Source organism: Loxodonta africana, chromosome 14 (assembly GCF_030014295.1).
Source record: "Loxodonta africana isolate mLoxAfr1 chromosome 14, mLoxAfr1.hap2, whole genome shotgun sequence".
NCBI classification, from domain to species: Eukaryota; Metazoa; Chordata; class Mammalia; order Proboscidea; family Elephantidae; genus Loxodonta; species Loxodonta africana.
Window position 1 is genome coordinate 9,743,051 of NC_087355.1, and position 20,192 is coordinate 9,763,242.

The 20,192-nt window shown below is 38.5% G+C and overlaps 1 protein-coding gene across 4 annotated transcripts in view; it reads left to right on the forward strand.

The window, feature by feature from the left end:
- RAB2A (RAB2A, member RAS oncogene family) overlaps window positions 1–20,192 on the forward strand; it is a 124,551-nt gene that overhangs the window by 83,224 nt on the left and 21,135 nt on the right. For all 4 annotated transcript variants that reach the window (XM_064267722.1, XM_023545701.2, XM_064267723.1 and 1 more), the window contains exon 6: window positions 1,910–2,021. In XM_064267722.1, coding sequence (XP_064123792.1) covers window positions 1,910–2,021 — 112 coding nt within the window. The remainder of the gene's footprint in view (window positions 1–1,909; window positions 2,022–20,192) is intronic.

Sequence of the window (20,192 nt, forward strand, 5' to 3'; positions counted from 1 at the left end):
CCACTGTGTAAAAAAAAAAATTTTGTTTTTGCCACCCCCCCACCCCCGCATTTTAGGTTTGGATTGCTCTTCTTTTTCTAGTTTAAAAAAGTGTAAACTTAGGTAATGGATTTGAGTTCATTCTTCTTTTTTATGTATTTATTGTGTTTTAGGTGGCAGTTTATAGCTCAAGTTAATTTCTCATACAAAATTTATACACATTTTGTTTCGTGACATTAGTTGCAGTCCCCACAATGTGACAGTGCACTCCCCCATCCGCCCCGGGGATCCCTGTGTCCATTAAGTCAGTTCCTGTCCCTTCCTGTCTCCAGACAGGAGCCACCCATTTAGTCTCATGCATCTGATTGAACTAAGAAGTACAGTCCTCACATGTATCATTTTTTACTTTATAGTCCTGTCTAATCTTTGTCTGAAGAGTGGGCTTTAGGAGTGGTTTCAGTTCTGGGTTAACAGAGTGTCAGGGGGCCATAGTTTGGGGGATCCTTCCAGTCTCTGTCAGACCATTTAGTCTGATATTTTTACGTGAATTTGAGTTCTGCTCCACACATTTCTCCCACCGTGTCCAGGACTTTATGTCGTGTTCCCTATTGGGGCAATCATTGGTGGTAGCTGGCCACCATCTAGTTTTTCTGGCCTCAGGCTGATGGAGTCTTTGGTTTATATGGCCCTTTTGTCTCCTGGGCTCATATTTTCCTTGTTTCTTTGATGTTCTTCATTCTCCTTTGCTCCAAGTGGGATAGACCAATTGATGCGTCTTCGACGGATGCTCGCAAGCTTTTTAGACTCCAGACACCAGTCATCAAAGTGTAGGGTGCAGAACATTTTCTTAATAAACTTAATTATGCCAGTTGACCCAGGTGTCCTCCGAAATTATGGTCCCCAGGCCCCAACCACCTTCATGGTATTTTATATCATACTTTCTTTCAAACATTTCAGATTAGTAGGAAAAGTGTATCAGCATTAGTACCACCACTTAATGTTCAGATGACATTTTATAAACTGTAAAATATTTTAGAGTATAGCAACGGTGAAGGTTATAAGACAGTCACCAGTATCACTCACAGAAGTTCCAGTTTACAGAAACAGTGACTGATAATAACCTGCTATATTGCATAGCATACACATAATATCTGCCTCTCCTGGCTATTAGAGCTACCCTCTTTTCCACCACTGCCCCACCTCGGCCAAGCTGTAACTGAGCCCACTCCTCCCATGGGCTCCCAGTGGTGCCTTCTCTGATGGTTGCAGCCCCAGTACCCCCTGCGTTCTGCTCAGAGCCCCAGCCTGAGGTTCTGAGAGCTTGTTTTTTAATCACTTTCTGTGATTTATGCTTTAATCGCATTCATAGAAACTAAGTCATTCTAGCTGAAGGATGAAGAGACTAGCCTAGTCCTGCTCTCTCATTTACAAATTGCTATTTTGAACAAAGTGGATCACTTCTCTGGGAACCTAGTGTACTCAAAGGCAACAAGGGGATGTTGGGTTAGGAGCTCCCTTCAAGTTGCTCTTAGTTCTAGTGTTCTAGGACTAGAACTCAGAGTCCGTTTTCTGCCAGATGGTTAATTCATTGAAAATAGGTCATGTGCTCTAAACACTTCAGCCCTCGTAATATCCAGAATAATGCAGTTAATTATTATATTTTAAAAATTAATTGAAAGTTTGGAAACAGGTAATGGTGATGGTTGCACAGCGCGGTGAACATCATTAATGTCACTGAATTGTATACGTAAAAATGGTTGAATGGTTAAAATGGCAAATGTTATACATCTATTTCACCACAATAAAATTTTTTAAAACGTGAATTGAAAGAATGACCAGTACAGCTTTGAATCCCATGGTACACTTTTCACAGATGTGTCTATTTGCGTCGTGTTTGTTAGTAAAATGACTCTTCCTTTCCCATGTTTAGTGATTTAGAATCTAGAAGAGAAGTAAAAAAAGAAGAAGGTGAAGCTTTTGCACGAGAGCATGGACTTATCTTCATGGAAACTTCTGCTAAGACTGCTTCCAATGTAGAAGAGGTAAGTAAGAGGCCTTTTCAATGTTTATCATCTTTTTACCTAGTAAAAATGTTTTATATATCTTCAAATTTATTTATTGATATTTTTTCCATAAGCTTATGTCTTTGAATACTATCAAGTAGGAAAAGATACCTGAATTTCTTCCCTTTGAAATGCCTTGTAACATTTATCTTATATCAGACTCTGGAATTATATTCTGAGCCTTCTCTTCTTTAAATGCTTTGACATGTCTTTGTATGTATTCTCCCTAAAATTGTTTTTTGTTGCATCCAAAACAAACCTGTTGCCATCGAGTCAATTCGGATTTATAACAACCCCATAGGACAGGGTAGAACTGCCCCATAGGGTTTCCAAGGAACATCTGGTGGATTCAAACCGCTGACCTTTTGGTTAGCTGCCGTACGTCTTAACCATTATGTCACCAGGGCTCCTTTTGTTGCGTAGGAAGGGAAAAACAATAACACTAATGAAATTTGGAAATATTTCAAGACACTGGACATTTGTAGCTATTTTTATCTACTTCTGTTTAAAAGGAAAAGTGTTATTGCTATATAACATTATACAAAGTGTGGAAATTCCGCCACCTTTACTAGATGAAATTTGCATTATCTCAATTGTTTCTATTGATCAACCTGAACTACTGGAAGTTTTCTGTACATACTGTATTCTTTTTTGCTATGTGTTTGGATGTGTTGGCTATAATTATGCATAGATGATTAGACAGTTAATCCTCTTTAGATTTCTAAGGTAAATTTATTACTGTGTTTTATAAATAGAGAAAATGAGGCTGAGAAAATAAGTAGTTTGCCCAAAGTAATGTTGTAGTTCCCACCTTCCGGGTAAAAATATAAGAGCAGCTGCAGAAAGGGGTTCTAGAAGACAGCTGAAGACTCCTATTGTTGTCTGGATGGCAGAGGATGGGGTCCTAGGCAGCTAACACTGTGCCTCAGAGTAAGCAGTCAGTAATGTTTTATTAAGAATGATACTTGGAGCTTTTCTAAATACTCCCTGAATTCAGGAGTTGACTACAGTAATTCAGCGACATTGGTATTTTCACTGAGTAATTCTTAGGTCAGTTAATACTTTTTGATACTCAGTGAAGTTCCTGGGTAGTACGAACAGTTAATATACTTGGGTGTTAACCAAAAGGTTGGAGTTTTGAGCCCACCCAGAGGCACCTCGGCAGAAAGACTTGGTGATCTACTTCCAAAAAATCAGCCGTTGAGTACCCTGTGGAGCACATAGTTCTACCCTGACACACACGGGATCCCCATGAATCAGAGTCGACTCAGTGGCAACGGGTGGTGGTTATGCTTGATGAGGTTCTCTGTAATTGTTCTTAATGCATTTTGTACAGACACCAGCTCATGTTTTACCTGTTGTAGCCAATAATTAAAACTTGATAATGTACAAGAGTGACAGTTCACTTTACACTGCAAACCCAGAAAGAAACGTGTTCTGTCCCTTTGCTGAACTTTCTATGTGAAACGTAAGTGCTAACAGTTTGTCCAGGAGGTTTCAGGACATCTGAAACATAACCTTTTGATTATCAGCTATGTATATTCTTGTTGCTTTTGAGACTCAAAACCAAAATTGTATACATTTTAACAAAGAACCATACTATGAACTCAGATGACAAGGATCAACTACTTTAAAACAATCATAGATTGTTCTGGCATCACCAGGGCTCCTTCTAAAGCCCCTTTGCATTAATTTTTCTTAACAAGTACCAGTAGGTGTGTACTCGTAAGTAAAAAATCATTGTCGTCTTTTGGCTGAGCATTTGGATGAAGTATCAGACAATTCCATTAATGTTTTGGCAGCACGTATTATAAAAGTCTGTATCTGTGGTCAGTAAAATGTAAGATTTGATCTAGTAGTAATTTTTCATACTCATGAGAGAACATTTTACTTAGCAGTATAAATTAATGTTTTCTCAGAAACCAAGAATTTTAAGAAATAATTTGAAATGGTTTCATTTTTGAAGTATTCACAGACCAGCATTATGTAATGTAATATTGCATTAGGTAGTACCTGAAAGAAAAATATTTAGCGATAAGGTGTCTTAAGACTATGGAGATTTGTTCTGTGATCCAAAAAGGGTGAAATGAAGCCTGAGTCTCTTAACATGACTTAGGAACTGATTGGATATAAAAATAATGATAACCAAGGGACTTCTGCTTCAGGGAAGATGAAGTAGATGCAGTTTTCACTTTTCATCCCGCTAAAATTTAACTATGCCCAGGACATTACATATAAAACAAACATAAGAAGACTCTAACAGGTGGAGAGTTTAAAGACTGGCTGGTGACCTTGGGACCTGAGAAATGGCATGACAGTGAGTGCCCTGGGTTTCTTTTTTGCCTCATACATCCGAGACTGGGTGTTGCAGGTCAATGAGCAGAAGAAAAGCCTGCCGTCTCTAGCCAGAGGAATAGGAAGGGGCTATCTCACAAAACAGAAGGCTTTTAGAAAGTGTCTGCTGTATGGTAACCAGACACCACAGACTTGCACCATCTCCTGTCTGTAACAAGGTTCTCCCACCCCAATCTGGCAATAATGAGGAGCCCCCAACTTGGGTGTCACCAGAGGCCAAGTGGGGAACCTGGTCTTCTACACCCACCTTGTAGTAATGAAATAGTGCCCTCCTCCCTCCCTTGTTGGAGTGATATCAAAGGAAGCCTACTAAAACAGAGGTTTAAATAATAAAGTCTTATAGTACTCAAAATGCCCAGATTTCAGTAGAAAATGATTCATTATACCTAGAACCAGGAAGATCTCAAACTGAATGAAAAAAAGATAATAGATACCAACAGTGAAATAATAGAGATGTTAAGAGTTACCTGACAGATTTTAAAGCAGCCATCATAAAAATGTTTTAATGAGCAATTGTGGACACACTTGGAACAAATGGGAAAAAAAAAAAATAGACTCAGCAAATAAATACAAGTTAAAAAGAAGAAACAGATGGAAATTATAGAATGAAAAAGTACAACTTGAAGTAAAAAAAACTCAGTGGATGGGCTTAACAGCCGAATGGAGACAACAGAGGAACGATAAAACTGGATGATAGAACAACAGAAATTGCCCAGTCTGAAATACAGAGAGAAGATAGATTAGGGATGGGGTGGGGAATGAACATCAGAGTTCCAGAAGGGGAGGAGAAAGCACTCAAATAACAGCTGAAAATGCCCCAAATTTGGCAAAAGATATAAACCTATAAATAAAGAAGCTGAGCAAACCCAGAAAAGATAAACCCAAAGAAATCCACACCACAACATGCAATAGTCAAACCTCTGAAAGCTAAAGACAAGGGAAAAGATCTTGAAAGCAACAAGAAACAACAGACTATCTATGAGGGAAAAACAGTTTGAATGACAGCAGATTTTTATCAGAAACCATGGAAGCCAGAAGGAAATGTTTCAGTGTTTTTCAAGAGCTGAAAGAACTGTCAACCCAGAATCCTATATCCAGCAAAAAAAAAATCTTTCAGAAATGAAAGGGAAATCAAGACATTGTCAGATGCAGGAAAACTAAGAATTTGTCCAATAGCTGGCCTACCATAAAAGAATGACTAAAGAAAGTTATCTAACAGAAAAGAAACAATAAAAGAAAGAACCCTGGAACATGAGAAAGAAAGAACATGGAATCAAAAATATGATTAAATACAACAGATATTATTCTACTTCTAATTCTTCTAAATTGTTTGTTGAAGGAAAAATTACTGTTGATTCTCACTATTCACAGTAGTTATATAAAGTTGCCATAACGCTGAATTAGTCAGTACTGAACCATTGTTCCCGGGGGGGGGAGTACAGAGTTAGGTTCCTGTGAGCCTCTAGCCGCATTTTCATCAAACAATACATAATTTTATTTTATGTGTGTTTCTCTTTAAAGACACCTTATACTAGCTGAAAGGGTGGCAGTTTGAACCCACCCAGAGTGCCTTGGAAGAGAAGCCTGGTGATGTGTTTCAGAAAGGTCACAGCCTTGAAAACTCTATGGAGCAGTTTTATTCTGCACATATGGGTTCACTATGAGTCAGAATCAACTCGACAGCAATTAACAACATTTAATATATATTGTTGATTCATTACACTGAACTCACAGTCGTCAACGCTGTAACTCATGCCTAAATGAAACTTAACCTAACACATTTCCTCTGCAAGGTACATCACAACCTTTTGTGCTTAGGAACACTAGACAGGACTTCAGAGCTACACTTGGGGGCCATTTTAAACAGCAAACTCACCAACAAAAAACACAAAAGTATGAAACAATGTGGCACTAAATAGACCACCAAAAGGACGCTTGTTTTTAGTATGGCAGCTGAAACAAAAGGCAGAACATCACCTTGTTCAACCTCAGTTGGGAACGTGTACATTGGACAACTCAGATGTTTCACTGCTGTGTACATGTTCACAAAAGCATCACAAGCATTGATTCTGGACTTAAAAATTTTAGCAGATAGGTGAATTTGCAAATATAGAATCCACAAATAATCAGAATTGAGCATAAAACACTGATGTGGTTTTCAATGCAAATTAAGGAAATAGTCGAGATAATTGTAAATCAGAGAGGATAAAGGGAGGCAAGGTTTCTACACTTCATGTGTTTTGGTAAAGTGATAACACTAGTAGACTGTGATGAGATATTTATATATAACTCCATACCTGGAGAAACTACTAAAAAGGCTATATTCAAAGAGATAACACTTTAAAATGTTACAGATGAGCCAATATGGCATTTTAAAACATCTTCAATTAACCAACCAGACAGCACGTAAAAGAAAATAATAAACGGGAAAAAAATGTAAAAAATAAAATGGTAGACTTAAGCTCTCACATATCAATAATTACATTAAATGTAAATGATCTAAATATACCAATCAAAAGACAGTTTAGAAGACTGGATTAAAAAACATGACCAACCATATAGTGTCTATAAGAAACCAACTTCAAATGTAACAATATAGGCAGATTGAGAATAAAATGATAGAAAAAATATAATTATCATGCAAATAGTCAAAAGAAAGTTAGTTTGGCTGTATCGATACCAAATAAAAAAGGCTTCAGAGCAGAGAAGCTTACCTGAAACAGAGAGGGACATTGTAAAATAATAAAAGAGTTGTCCATTAAGAAGGCATAGACGTTCTAAATATGTATGCATCAAACAACAGAGCTGTAAAATATATGTAGCAAAAACAAAATAGAACTGAAAGGAGAAATAGACAAATCCATTTGGAGTCTCAACACTTGCCTCTTAATAATTCAAAGAATAGCTAGACCAAAAATCAGCAAGGATATTGAACAATTCTACATTATCAACCAACAGAATATAATCAGTGTTTATAGAACACCCAAAAATAGTAGAATACACATTCTCTTCAAATACCAACAGCATTACCAAGATGGACTACTGTATTTTTGTGTGCATAACACATACCTCTAAATTTGTTTGCCATGTGCTCCCTCCTCTCATGAGGTATTTTCATAAGTGCTGCTATGCCACGTGTTTTTTTACATGTCGTTGTAAAAACGATTAGCATAGTATGCTTATGAAAATACCTTGTAGGGGGAGGGTACGGTTAGCAAATGAACATAAAGATGTACGTTATTTGTGTAAAAACACTGTACATCGTGGGGCCTAAAACCTCAGTAGATTTGAAAGTATTGAAATCATAACAGCATGTGTTCTCTGAACACACTGGAAGTAAACTGGAAATCAGGAACAGATAACAAGAGAATCTCCAAATACATGGAAACTAAAGAAAACACTTCTAAACAATTTTTGTGTCAAAGAGGAGGTCTCAAAAGAAGAAAATACATTGAACTGAATGAAAATGAAATACAGCATCAAGCTTCGTGGGACACAACTAAAGCTTAAGCCGTGTGGAAAGGAAAATTTGTAGCATTAAATGTGTACGTTAGAAAAAAGAAAAAATCTCAAATCAGTAATCAGAGCTTCCTCCTTGAGAACCTAAGGCAAAAGATAAAAGTAAAATCAATGAAATTAAAAATAGAAGAAAATCGTTGAAACAAAGAACTGTTTAAAAAAAAAAAAATCAATAAAATTGACAGGTCTCTAGCCAAGACTGACAAGGAGATAAGTCCATTTACCAATACCAGGACGAGAACAGAATGTATCACTAAAGACCTTGCAGACATCAAAAAGATAAAAAGAAGAGAATACTCTAACCAATTCTACATAAATAGTTTGACAATGAAATGGTCCATTTAAATTAAATGGACCAATTCCTCAAAAAAACACCAAACTGACCTAGCTCTCCCAATATGAAATAGATAATTTGAATAACTATAGTATTAAGGAAATTGAATCATAATTTTAAAACTCCCCAGAAATCTCTGTGCCAAGATGCTTTCATTGGAGAATACTACCAAACATTCAGAGAATTAGCACTAATTCTGTACCATCTCTTCCAGAAAATAGAAAGGAGGGAACACTGTCAAATTCATTTTATGAAGCTAATGTTACCCTGATACCCAAAAAAGACAATATTGAAGAAAACTAAAGACCAATATCCCTTGCGAATATATAAACAGAAACCCTCAATAAAATATCAGCAAGTAGAATTCAGCAATATGTAAAATCATATATGTGCACATATATGTAAGATACATGTACATCATGACCAAATGGGGTTTATTCCAGGGGTAAAAGGCTGGTTATTTAAACAGTGTAATTCACCATTGTAACAGGCTAAGGAAAAAAAACCACATAGTCATATCATTTGATGCAGAAAAAGCATTTGGCAAAAATTAATTATTCATGATTAAAAACTCTCAGATAAATAGAAATTGAGGACTTCTTCAACTTATTAAGGAGCATCTATAGAAAGCCTACAACTGGGAACCAAATACTGATAGGATTTTAATACCCAAAGTATATAAAGAACTCCTGCAACTTAACAAAAAGACAAACAACCCAGTGGAAAAATGGGGAAAGGTCTTGAATAGACATTTCGCCAGAGGATAAATGGCCAAGAAGCAATGAAAAGATGCTCAGCTTCATTAATCATTAACTCATTGCTGTTGAGTCTATTCTGACTCATAGTGACTCCCTAAAACAGAACAGAGCTGCCACATAGGCTTTCAAAGACTGTAATCTTTATGGGAGCAGACTGCCACAACTTTCTCCCGTGGAACGGATAGTGCGTTTGAACTGCTGGCCTTTAGGTTAGCAACTGAATGCTTTAGCCATATGCCACCAGGGCTCCTTCCCATTAAACCATTAATCATTAATTAAAAAGGAGACGAAAATCAAAACCACAGTGAGATAACACCTCACCCCATTAGAATGACTATGATATAAAAACAAACAACAACAACAAATAAAAAACACCAGAAAATAAGAGGTGTTGGTAAAGATGTGGAGAAATGGGAACTTTCCTCTATTGCCGGTAAAAAAAAAAGAGGAATGCAAAATGATACAATCAGTGTAGAGAACAGTTTGGTGGTTCCCCAAAAAGTTGAACAAAGAACTACCATATGAAAGCATTATGCTGCATGAAATAAGTCAGTCATGAAAGGACAAATAGTCCATGATCCCACTTGTATGAAACAGGCAAATGTGTAGAGGTGAAAACTTACTAGTGGTTACCAGGGATGGGGGAGAAGGAGAAAGGGAGAGTCACTGCTCAGGGGGCACTGGGTTTCTGTTAATGGTGGTGGAATAATTTGGAAAAGGATGGTGATAATGGTTGTACAACAAGATGAATGTAATCATTGTCACTAAATATACATGTAAAAATTATTGAATTGGCAATTTATATAATTTTTTTTTTTTTAATCACAGGTTAAAAAAATAAACTTATAGCTAAGATTATACTTAGTGGTGAAAGACTAGATGTTTTCCCCCTTAAATCAGGAGTAAAGCAAGGATGTCTACTCTCATCACTCTTATTAAACATAGCAAAATTCTAGCCAGTGTAGTAAGTCAATAAGAGGAAATAAATGGCTATGTAGAAAATCCCAAGGAATTACAAAAATCATAGAAATGAGGTAGTTTTCAAGAGATAAGATAAACATAGAGAAGTCTGATTATATTTCTGTGTACTGGCAATAAACACATGGACACCAAAATGGAAAATACAATATCATGTATAATCTCAAAAAGAAGATATACTTTGGTGTAAATCTTTAAAAAAAAATAACGGAAGTACAGGCTATGTATGCTAGAAACTACAATTTGCTGATGAAAGAAATTCGAAAGAACTACATAAATGGAACACACTAGAGAACCAGAAATAAACCGGCACAAATATGCCCAACTGATTTTAATAAAGATGCAGAAACTATTCAGTGGAGGAAAAATCACCTGTTCAACAAACAGTGCTGGAGCTGTTAGATGTCCACAGGCAGAAACGGAACCACAACCTAAGTCTTTCTTCTTATACAGTAATTAACTCAAAATGGATTATGGACTTAAATGTAAAACGTAGAACTATTAATCTTCTAGGAAAAAGCTGTGGGAGAAAGATCTTCAGAATCTAGGGTTAGACAAACTTATGAGCAAAAGCACAATACATAAATGAGAAAATTAATAAATTAACCTTCGTCAAAATTTGCTCTCTGAAATACCCTGTTAAAAGGATGAGAAGATGAACCACAGAATTTAATTTAGGCTTCGGAGCAAGATGACAGTGAGCGTGCACCTATCTCTGCCCCACAAAAATACCTAAAGTAAAAAAAAAAAAACCAGAACCAGCATGGTCAGAACTGTGGAAACCAGCCAAAGGGTTACAACAACTAAGTGAACACTGGATCAAGTAAAAGGCAGTATATAAATGGTAGGAAAGCTTTGGGTTTTTATTCACCTACACTCCACCCCCTCCCTGGCTCAGTGTGGCCGTCCTAAAACAATAGCGGGGGCCCACAGTCCCAGAGAGGAAACCTGGTCTTTAGCTCTGAAGAGAGCAGAGCAGACTATTTGTAAGTTACTGTGTGCATCTGTTCTAACCTGACTAAAGGCTGCCTGAAGGACTGAAGCACGGTGCTTGTCTTGATTTGGCATGTCATGGAGCTCATATAGAGCTCAAGGGCAGCATGAAAAACCTAAGACTAACTAGCTGCCTGGGTCTAAAGAGTACCCTTATAGCATACAATAAACCAAACCAAACCTGTTACAGTCAAGTTGATCCCAACTCATAGAAACCCTCTAAGACAGAGTAGAACTGCCTCATAGGGTTTCTAAGGAGTGAATGGTGGATTCAAACTGCCGACCTTTTGGTTAGTTTCCGTAGCACTTAACCCTAGGCCACCAGAGCTCCCAGGCATACAATAGACACCTAAAAACTGAAAGAATTTTGGAAATAGATAGTAGTGATAGCACAACATGATAAATGTCAGTGAGTTGTACAATTAAAATGGTAAGCTATATGTGTTTTATATATCTCAGCCACCAGGGTTTCCTGGTGGCATAGTGGTTAAGAGTTATGGCTGCTAACCAAAAGGTTGGCAGTTCAAATCCACCAGGCGTTCCTTGGAAACCCTATGGGGCAATTCCGCCCTGTCCTGTAGGGTCACTATGAGTCGGAATCAGGTTTATATATATATGTAAACTTTTTTGTTGTATACATATTCACCACAGCAAGTTAAAAACAAGCAAAAACCTGGAAGGAGAGGCTGGGGAGAGAGTTTCTTTCAGAGATTAAGCTTTTCAAACACACCGTGAATACACTAGAAGTGAGAAAGCCACGTGTGTGCCCAAGGCAAGACACATGCTCAGAAATTACCTGAGAAGACCTTATGCTTTTACATTGTGCTTATCCCTAGGCTCAGTGCTGACCTGACTAAGTGTTAAAGGAGGGTCCTGGCACAGACTCAGTTTCCAAAGTAGAGGATTTTTTGGTTTGTTTTTTGTTTTCCTCTGGGATTCAAGGAAACCTCTGTCAAAACACTTGGCTGAACACAAGCTAAGAAACAGAGCTCTCTCTGTCCACACATATCCAGCAAGGCAGTCTGTGCAAAAATAGCTAGGGTAAGACACTAAACAAACAGACAACAACAGTTAATTTAAAAAAACAAACAAATAGGCACACACACGCACACACACAACTGCAAACCCTGGTAAAGGGGAAAATCTGATTTCCGGAGTTACCATGAATCTACACATCCAAGAAACTCAGTGAAATCTAAGTATATGCCCAAAGAATTTTACGCCAAAACACATTATAATCAACCTCACACAAACCTAAGGTAGAGAATCTTGAAAGCAGCAAGAGAAAAGCACATCATCACGTAGAAAACCCACAGCCGTCGAGTCAATTCTGATTCATGGCAACCCTATAGGACGCTGAGGCTGATGAATTCGACTTGCTGACCTTTTGGTTAGCAGCCTGAGCCCTTAACCAGCATACCACCCAGGGCTCCTATGACATATAAAACCCATTGCCATCGAGTCGATTCTGACTCATAGTGACCCTATAGGACAGAGTACAGTTGCCCCATAGAGTTTCCAAGGAGCACCTGGTAGATTTGAACTACTGACCTTTTGGTTAGCAGCTGTAGCACTTAACCACTATGCCAGCAGGGTTTCCATCACATATAAGGGATCCTCAGTAGGACTGAGTACTGATTTCTTCTCAGAAACTATTGGGGCCAGAAAGCAGTGGGGTGACATAATACTTAAAGTCCTAAAAGAAAAAACTGTTAATCATAAGTGCTAGAGAAAACTGACCTTCAAAAATGAGATCGAAATTAAGACATTCCCAGATGAAAAAAAAAGCTGAGAGTTTGTTACAGTGTGACTTGTCCTACAGAAATATTAAAGGTAATACTTCAGAATGAAATAAAAAGACATTATATAGTAACCTGGGAGCCCTGGTGGCATAGTGGTTAAGAGCTTGGCTGTTAACCAAAAGGTTAGTAGTTCAAATCTGCCAGCTGCTTCTTGGAAATAGTAGGGTCTCTGTGAGCCAGAATCAACTTGTCTACAGTGGGTATACGGTAATTTGAAGCTGTATGAGGAAATTAAAATCTCCAATGGTGGAGGTCTGGTATAGGAACAGTTTTTGTAGGTTATTGAAGTTAAGTTGTTATCAATTTACACTACCATATTTTTATGCCATTTAAATTGATAACATTTGTTCAGTCTGTACGCTAAACAAATAATCTGAGAAGCTGGGCTGTATGAAGAAGAACAAGGCGTCAGGATTGGAGGAGAACTTGTTAACAACCTGCAATATGCAGATGATCCAGCCTTGCTTACTGAAAGTGAAGAAGACTTGAAGCACTTAACTGATGAAGATCAAAGACTTCGGCATGGATTACACCTCATCATAAAGAAAACAGAAATCCTCACAAAAGGACCAATAAACAACATCAAGATAAACGGAGAAAAGATGTCGAGGACTTCGTTTTACTTGGTTTCACAATCAATGCCCATGGAAGCGACAGTCAAGAAATTAAACCACGTATTGCATCAGGCAGATTTGCTGCAAAAGACCTCTTTAAAGTGTTGAAAAGCAAAGATGTCACTCTGAGGACTAAGATGCGCCTGACCCAAGCCGCGGTATTTTCAGTCACATCATATGCTTGTGAAAGCTGGACAATGAAGACCAAAGAAGAATCGATGCTTTTGAGTTGTGACGTTGGCGAAGAATATTGAATACACCATGAACTGTCAGAACAAACAAATCTGTCTTGGAAGAAGTACAGCCAGAATGCTCCTTAAAAGTAAGAATGATGAGACTTTGTCTCGCGTACTTTGGACATTTTATCAGGAGGGACTGCTTCCTGGAGGACATCTTGCACGGTAAAGGAGAGGGTCAGCAAAAAAGATGAAGACCCTCAACAAGATGGATTGACACAGTGGAAGCAACAGTGGGCTGAAGCATAACAACGACTGTGAGGATGGCGCAGGACTGGGCAGAGTTGTGTTATGTTGTTCATAGGGCTGCTATGAATCAGAACCAACTGGGTGATCCGTAACAACAGTAACGTAAAAAAAAAAAACTTGCCTTAGCAGCAGTTATGAAGATAACTTGCAAGGGGAGGGGCGTGGCAAACTTACGTAGAAGGCGTGTGTTATTTGTGTAAAAATATGGTAGATTATTATATATTTAGGATGTATAATGTAATTGCCATGGTAACACAAAAATCCATAAGTATGCACAAAAGGAAATGAGAAGAGAATCAAAAGGGTTCATTATAAAATATCAACACAAAAGTAAGCAGTATTTAGAGGAAATGAAGCATTAGGGGAAAAAAGGAATAAGACACACAGAAAACAATGAGCAAAATGACAGCAGTAAGTCTTTCCTTGTTTGGAACAACTTTAAATGTAAGCGGATTATGCTTAAGTAAATGGAAAGACACCCTGTGCCCATGAACTGGAAGTCGTAATATTAAATAATTAAGATGTCAGTACTAACTGAAGTGATCTTCAGATTCAGTGCACTCCCTATCAAAATTGTAAGAGCCTTTTCTACAGAAATGGGAAAACTGATTCTTAAATTCATATAGAATTGCATGGGCCCCGAATAAAACAATCTTGAAAAAGAGGAACAAAGCAGGAGGACTCACATTTTCCAATATCAAAACATGCTATAAAGCTACAGTAGTCAAATAGTCTGGTAATAATATAAGGATAGACATATAGATCAATGGGATAGAATTGAGAGTCCAGAAATAAACCCATATATCTATGGACAATTAATTTTCGACGAGGTTGCCAAGTCCACTCAGTGGGGAAATGCTGTCTTCAGCAAATGGTGCTGGGACAGCTGGATCTCCCCATGCAAAAGAATGAAGCTGAACCTATACCTCACTCCATAAACAAAAAGTAACTCATATTGTATGTTGACCTCTAAATGTAAGAACTAAAACCATGGAACTTTTAGAAGAACAAATAGGGGTAAAACTTCGGGACTTTTCTTTTTTTTTTTTTTTTGGAGAATGAATTCTTAGATATGACACTGAAAACATAAATCAACAAAAGAAAATTGGACCTCTTCAAAATTAAAAGCTTTGGTGCTTTAATGGACATTATCCTCTAAAGAGAAGAGACAGGCTACAGAATGAAGAAACAGCCTACAAAATGGGAGAAAAATATTTAGGAACCATCTATCTGTAAGGGTTTAATATCCAGAGTATATAAAGAGCTCCTGCAATGCAACAGTAAAAAGACAAACAATTAAAAAATGGGCAAAGGACTTAAATAGATACTTCTCCACAGAAGATATACAGATGGCCAACAAGCACATTTTAAAAAAGCTCAAAATCATTAGGGAAATATAAATCAAAGCTGTAATGAGATGCCACTTCACACGCTTTAGGATGACTATTATCAGAAAAAATGGAAACTAACGTTTCTGGAGCCTAGAAGTCTGAAATCAGAGTGTTGCCAAGCTCAAGTTCCCTCTAAAGGCTCTTGAGGAAGAACCCTTCCTTGCCTCTTCTAGTTTCTAGCAATTGGTGGCAAACCTTGGAATTCCTTGGCTTGTGGCAGCGTAACTCCATCTTCACATGACCCTGTGCTCTCTGCGTGCTTGTATGTCTGTGTCCAGATTCTTCAATAGTCATATTGAGTTTAGGGCCCAGCCTAATATAGTATATGGTCGCAGTGAGTCGGAATTGACTCAACTCCGACGGGTTTTGATTTGGTCTAATCCAGTACAATCTCATCTTAAATCAAATACATCTACAAAGACCCTATTTTCAGGTTAAGTCACATTCATGGGCTCCAGGGGACATGAAATTTAGGGGTATGCTAGTCAACAAAGTACAGACATGAATAGACATTTTATCAAAGAGGATATACAGATAGCTAGTAAACACTTCCCCCACTTGTCTGTCAGTTTGTCCTACTGTGGGGGCTTGCGTGTTGCTGTGATGCTGGAAGGTATGCCACCGGTATTCAGAGACCAGCGGGGTCACCCATGGAGGACAGAACAAGGGGATACTGACTGGTGTGGAAAGGTGTGCATCAGGGTTGTATTCTTTCACCATACCTATTCAATCTGTATGCTGAGCAAATAATACGAGAAGCTGGACTATACGAAGAAGAACGGGGTATCAGGATTGGAGGAAGACTCGTTAACAACCTGCATTATGCAGATGACACAACCTTGCTTGCTGAAAATGGAAAGGACCTGAAGCACTTACTATTGAAGATCAAAGACCACAGCCTTCAGTATGGATTGCGCCTACATAAAGAAAACAAAAATCCTCACAACTGGACCAATGAGCAGCAACATGATAAATGGAGAAAAGATTGAAGTTGTCAAGGATTTTCATTTTACTTGGATCCACAATCAGCAACCATGGAAGCAGCAGTCAAGAAATCAAAAGACGCATTGCATTGGGTAAATCAGCTACAAAGGACCTCTTTAAAGTGTTAAAGAACAAAGATGTCACCTTGAAGACTAAGGTCCGCATCAACCCCGTGGTATTTCCAGTTGCGGCATATGCATGTGAAAGCTGGACAATGGATAGGGAAGACCGAAGAAGAATTGATGCCTTTGAATTGTGGTGTTGGCGAAGAATATTGAATATACCATGGACTGCCAAAAGAACAAACAAATCCATCTTGGAAGAAGTACAACCAGAATGCTCCTTAGAGGCAAGGATGGCGAGACCGCGTCTTACATACTTTGGACATGTTGTCAGGAGGGATCAGTCTCTGGAGAAGGACATCATGCTTGGCAGAGTACAGGGTCAGCGGAAAAGAGGAAGACCCTTAATGAGGTGGATTGACACAGTGGCTGCAGCAATGGGGTTAAGCGTAACAACGATTTTAAGGACGACTCCGGACCGGGCAGTGTTTCATTCTGTTGTGCATAGGGTACTATAAGTGGGAACTGACTCAATGGCACCTAATAACAGTAAACACTTTAAAAGATGTTAATTAAAACCTCAGTGAGATAGCACTGTACGCCTGTCAGAGTGGCTAAAATAAGAAATAGCGACAACACCAAATGCTGGTGAAGATGTGGAGAAACTGGATCACTCAGCGTTGCTGGTGGGAATGTAAAATAATACAGGCGCACTGGAAAACAGTTTGGCATGCAACTACCATATGACCAGCAGTTGTACTCCTGGTATTGATCCTAGAGAAATGAAGACTTAATGTTCAGCAAAAAACCTGTACAGAAACGTCCATACCAGCTTTTTTCATAATACCAAAAAACTGGAAACAATCTAGATATTCTTTAGCGATGGCCGCTAATAGCAGTAGTTTTTTAAAAAATATAACCACAATACCACTATCTTAGCAGTAGTAAATCCTTAGTAGTATCTAGTACTAAGTCTGAATGCCATCCTTTTTTATTTCATTCAGCAGTTAATGTTGAAAAGCAAGCATTTAGTTTCTTTCGGGAATCAGAAGAAGACTAGTGAAAAATGTTCTTCCTACTTACAGAAGTGAGAAGAAGGAGATGCAAACCAGCATCTGCTTTGTGATAGGAACTCCATTCTAGTTCCTGTGATAGGGAGCTAACACCTCAGAGGCAAACTATCCAACTGAAAAAATTACAATATTCTATCTGAAGGAATTGAACTGAAAAGGAGTTTAACCAAGAGTTAGCCTGCTAGAATTACAGGGATAAATGCGTTTAATTTCACAGAATCTTTAGCTTCTTGACCTTGGACTTGGAAATGTAGTTATTAGAGAAATAGCAGTTAATTTGGAGAAATTTTGTTCTAAGTGCTATACCTTAAGTTTTTGCTTTTCAGGCACTCAGGTTTGCCCAACTATGCCATCCTGTTCTCCCTTAGGAGAATAAACGAAACTCCATGGGGCAGACAGTAACGCAGTGGGTGGGAACGGGGGCTGTGGGCTTAGACAAGAATCCTTTTCCACTGACTCCCTGAACTCTGAGGACCCTGCTCTGTGAGAGCTGTGTATGGAGGAGTTTAAAGAGTAAGGCAGGTACCCTAACCAAGCATCCTAGTCATCCAGCAAGAGTGGTGGTTGGTGATTGGACAACTTACAGAAGGCCAGTGCCCTCTTTTTTGCATGTTCTATCGGGAATTATTTCATTCCTCACTGATTTTTGGCACTTGTGTGTAAGTTGGGGGACTCACGTGTTAAAAGAACTCTCTTAAAAAGCCTTATTAAAAATATAAATTACTTAAAAGTAAATTATGTTGAACCAAACCCATTGTTGTTGAGTCAATTTCAACTCATAGTGACCCTATAGGACAGAGTAGAACTGCCCCCAAAGGATTTCCAGGAAGTGGCTGGCAGATTCAGACTGCCAACCTTTTGGTTAGCAGCTGAGCTCTTAATCACTGCACCACCAGGGCTCCTGATACATTAATAATAACAGTATATACACGCACAAACATTTTATTATACACACATACAAGTGTAGAAAGCTTTATCCATATAAAACCTCTCTGTATTAGCAAACCTCTATGATACTCAAGTATTAAGTTTAAATATGTTTAGTTCCAAATTATAGTTTATAATTCCAAGTTACAAATTTAATAAGGAAGTTCGTTGCTCCTATGGAATGCATTTTAATCTGTGTTACACAACTTGAGATGGCTCCAAATATGCTGTTGTTGTTGTTAGGTGCCGTCGAGTTGGGTCCGGTTCATAGCGACCCTGTGCACACCTGAACGAAACACTGCCTGGTCCTAAGCCATCCTTGCAATTGTTGTAATGCTTGAGCTCATTGTTGCAGCCACTGTGTCAGTCCACCTCGTTGAGGGTCTTCCCCTTTTCCGCTGACCCTGTACTCTGCCGAGCATGATGTCCTTCTCCAGGGACTGATCCCTCCCAACAACATGTCAAAGTATGTAAGATGCAGTCTCTCCATCCTTGCTTCTAAGGAGCATTCTGGTTGTACTTCTTCCAAGACAGATTTGTTTATTCTTTTGGCAGTCCATGGTATATTCAATATTTTCGCCAACACCACAATTCAAAGGCATCAATTCTTCTTCGGTCTTCCTTATTCATTGTCCAGCTCTCACATGCATATGATGCGATTGAAAATATCATGGCTTGGATCAGGCGCACCTTAGTCTTCTAGGTGACATCTTTGCTCTTCAACACTTTAAAGAGGTCCTTTGCAGCAGATTTACCCAATGCAATACATCATTTATTTCTTGACTGCTGCTTCCATGGCTGTTGATTGTGGATCCAAGTAAAATGAAATCCTTGACAACTTCAGTCTTTTCTCCATTTATCATGATGTTGCCCATTGGTCCAGTTGTGAGGATTTTTGTTGTCTTTATATTGAGGTGTAATCCATACTTGAAGGCTGTGGTCTTTGATCTTCATTAGTAAGTGCTTCAAGTCCTCTTCACTCTCAGCAGGAAGGCTGCGTCGTTTGCATAATGCAGGTTGTTAACAACTCTTCCTCCAATCCTGATGCCCCATTCTTTTTCATATAGTCCAGCTTCTCGGATTATTTGCTCAGCATACAGATTGAATAGGTACGATGAAAGAATACAACCTTGACGCACACCTTTCCTGACTTTAAACCAATCAGTATGCCCTTATTCTGTCCGAACAACTGCCTCTTGATCTATAAAGGTTCCTCATGAGCACAATTAAACGTTCTGGAATTCCCGTTCTTTGCAATGTTACCCATAATTTGTTATGATCCACGCAGTCGAATGCCTTTGCATAGTCAATAAAACACAGGTAAACATCCTTCTGGTATTCTGTGCATTCAGCCAGGGTCCATCTGACATCAGCAATGATATCCCTGGTTCCATGTCCTCTTTTGAAACCAGCTTGAATTTCTGGCAGTTCCCTGTTGATATCCTGCTGCAGCCGTTTTTGAATTTTCAGCAAAATTTTGCTTGCGTGTGATATTAACGATATTGTTCTATAATTTCCACATTCAGTTGGATCACCTTTCCTGGGAATAGGCATAAATATGGATCTCTTCCAGTCAGTTGGCCAGGAAGCTGTCTTCCATATTTCTTGGCATAGACAAGTGAGCACCTCCAGCGCTGCATCCGTTTGCTGAAACATCTCAGTTGATATTTCATCAATTCCTGGAGCCTTGTTTTTCGCCAGTGCCTTCAGAACAGCTTGGACTTCTTCCTTCAGTACCATTGGTTCCTGATCATATGCCACCTCTTGAAATAGTTGAACATCGACTAATTCTTTTTGGTACAATGACTCTGTGTATTCCATCCTTCCTTTCTTTGATGCTTCCTGCGTCGTTTAATATTTTCCGCATAGAATCCT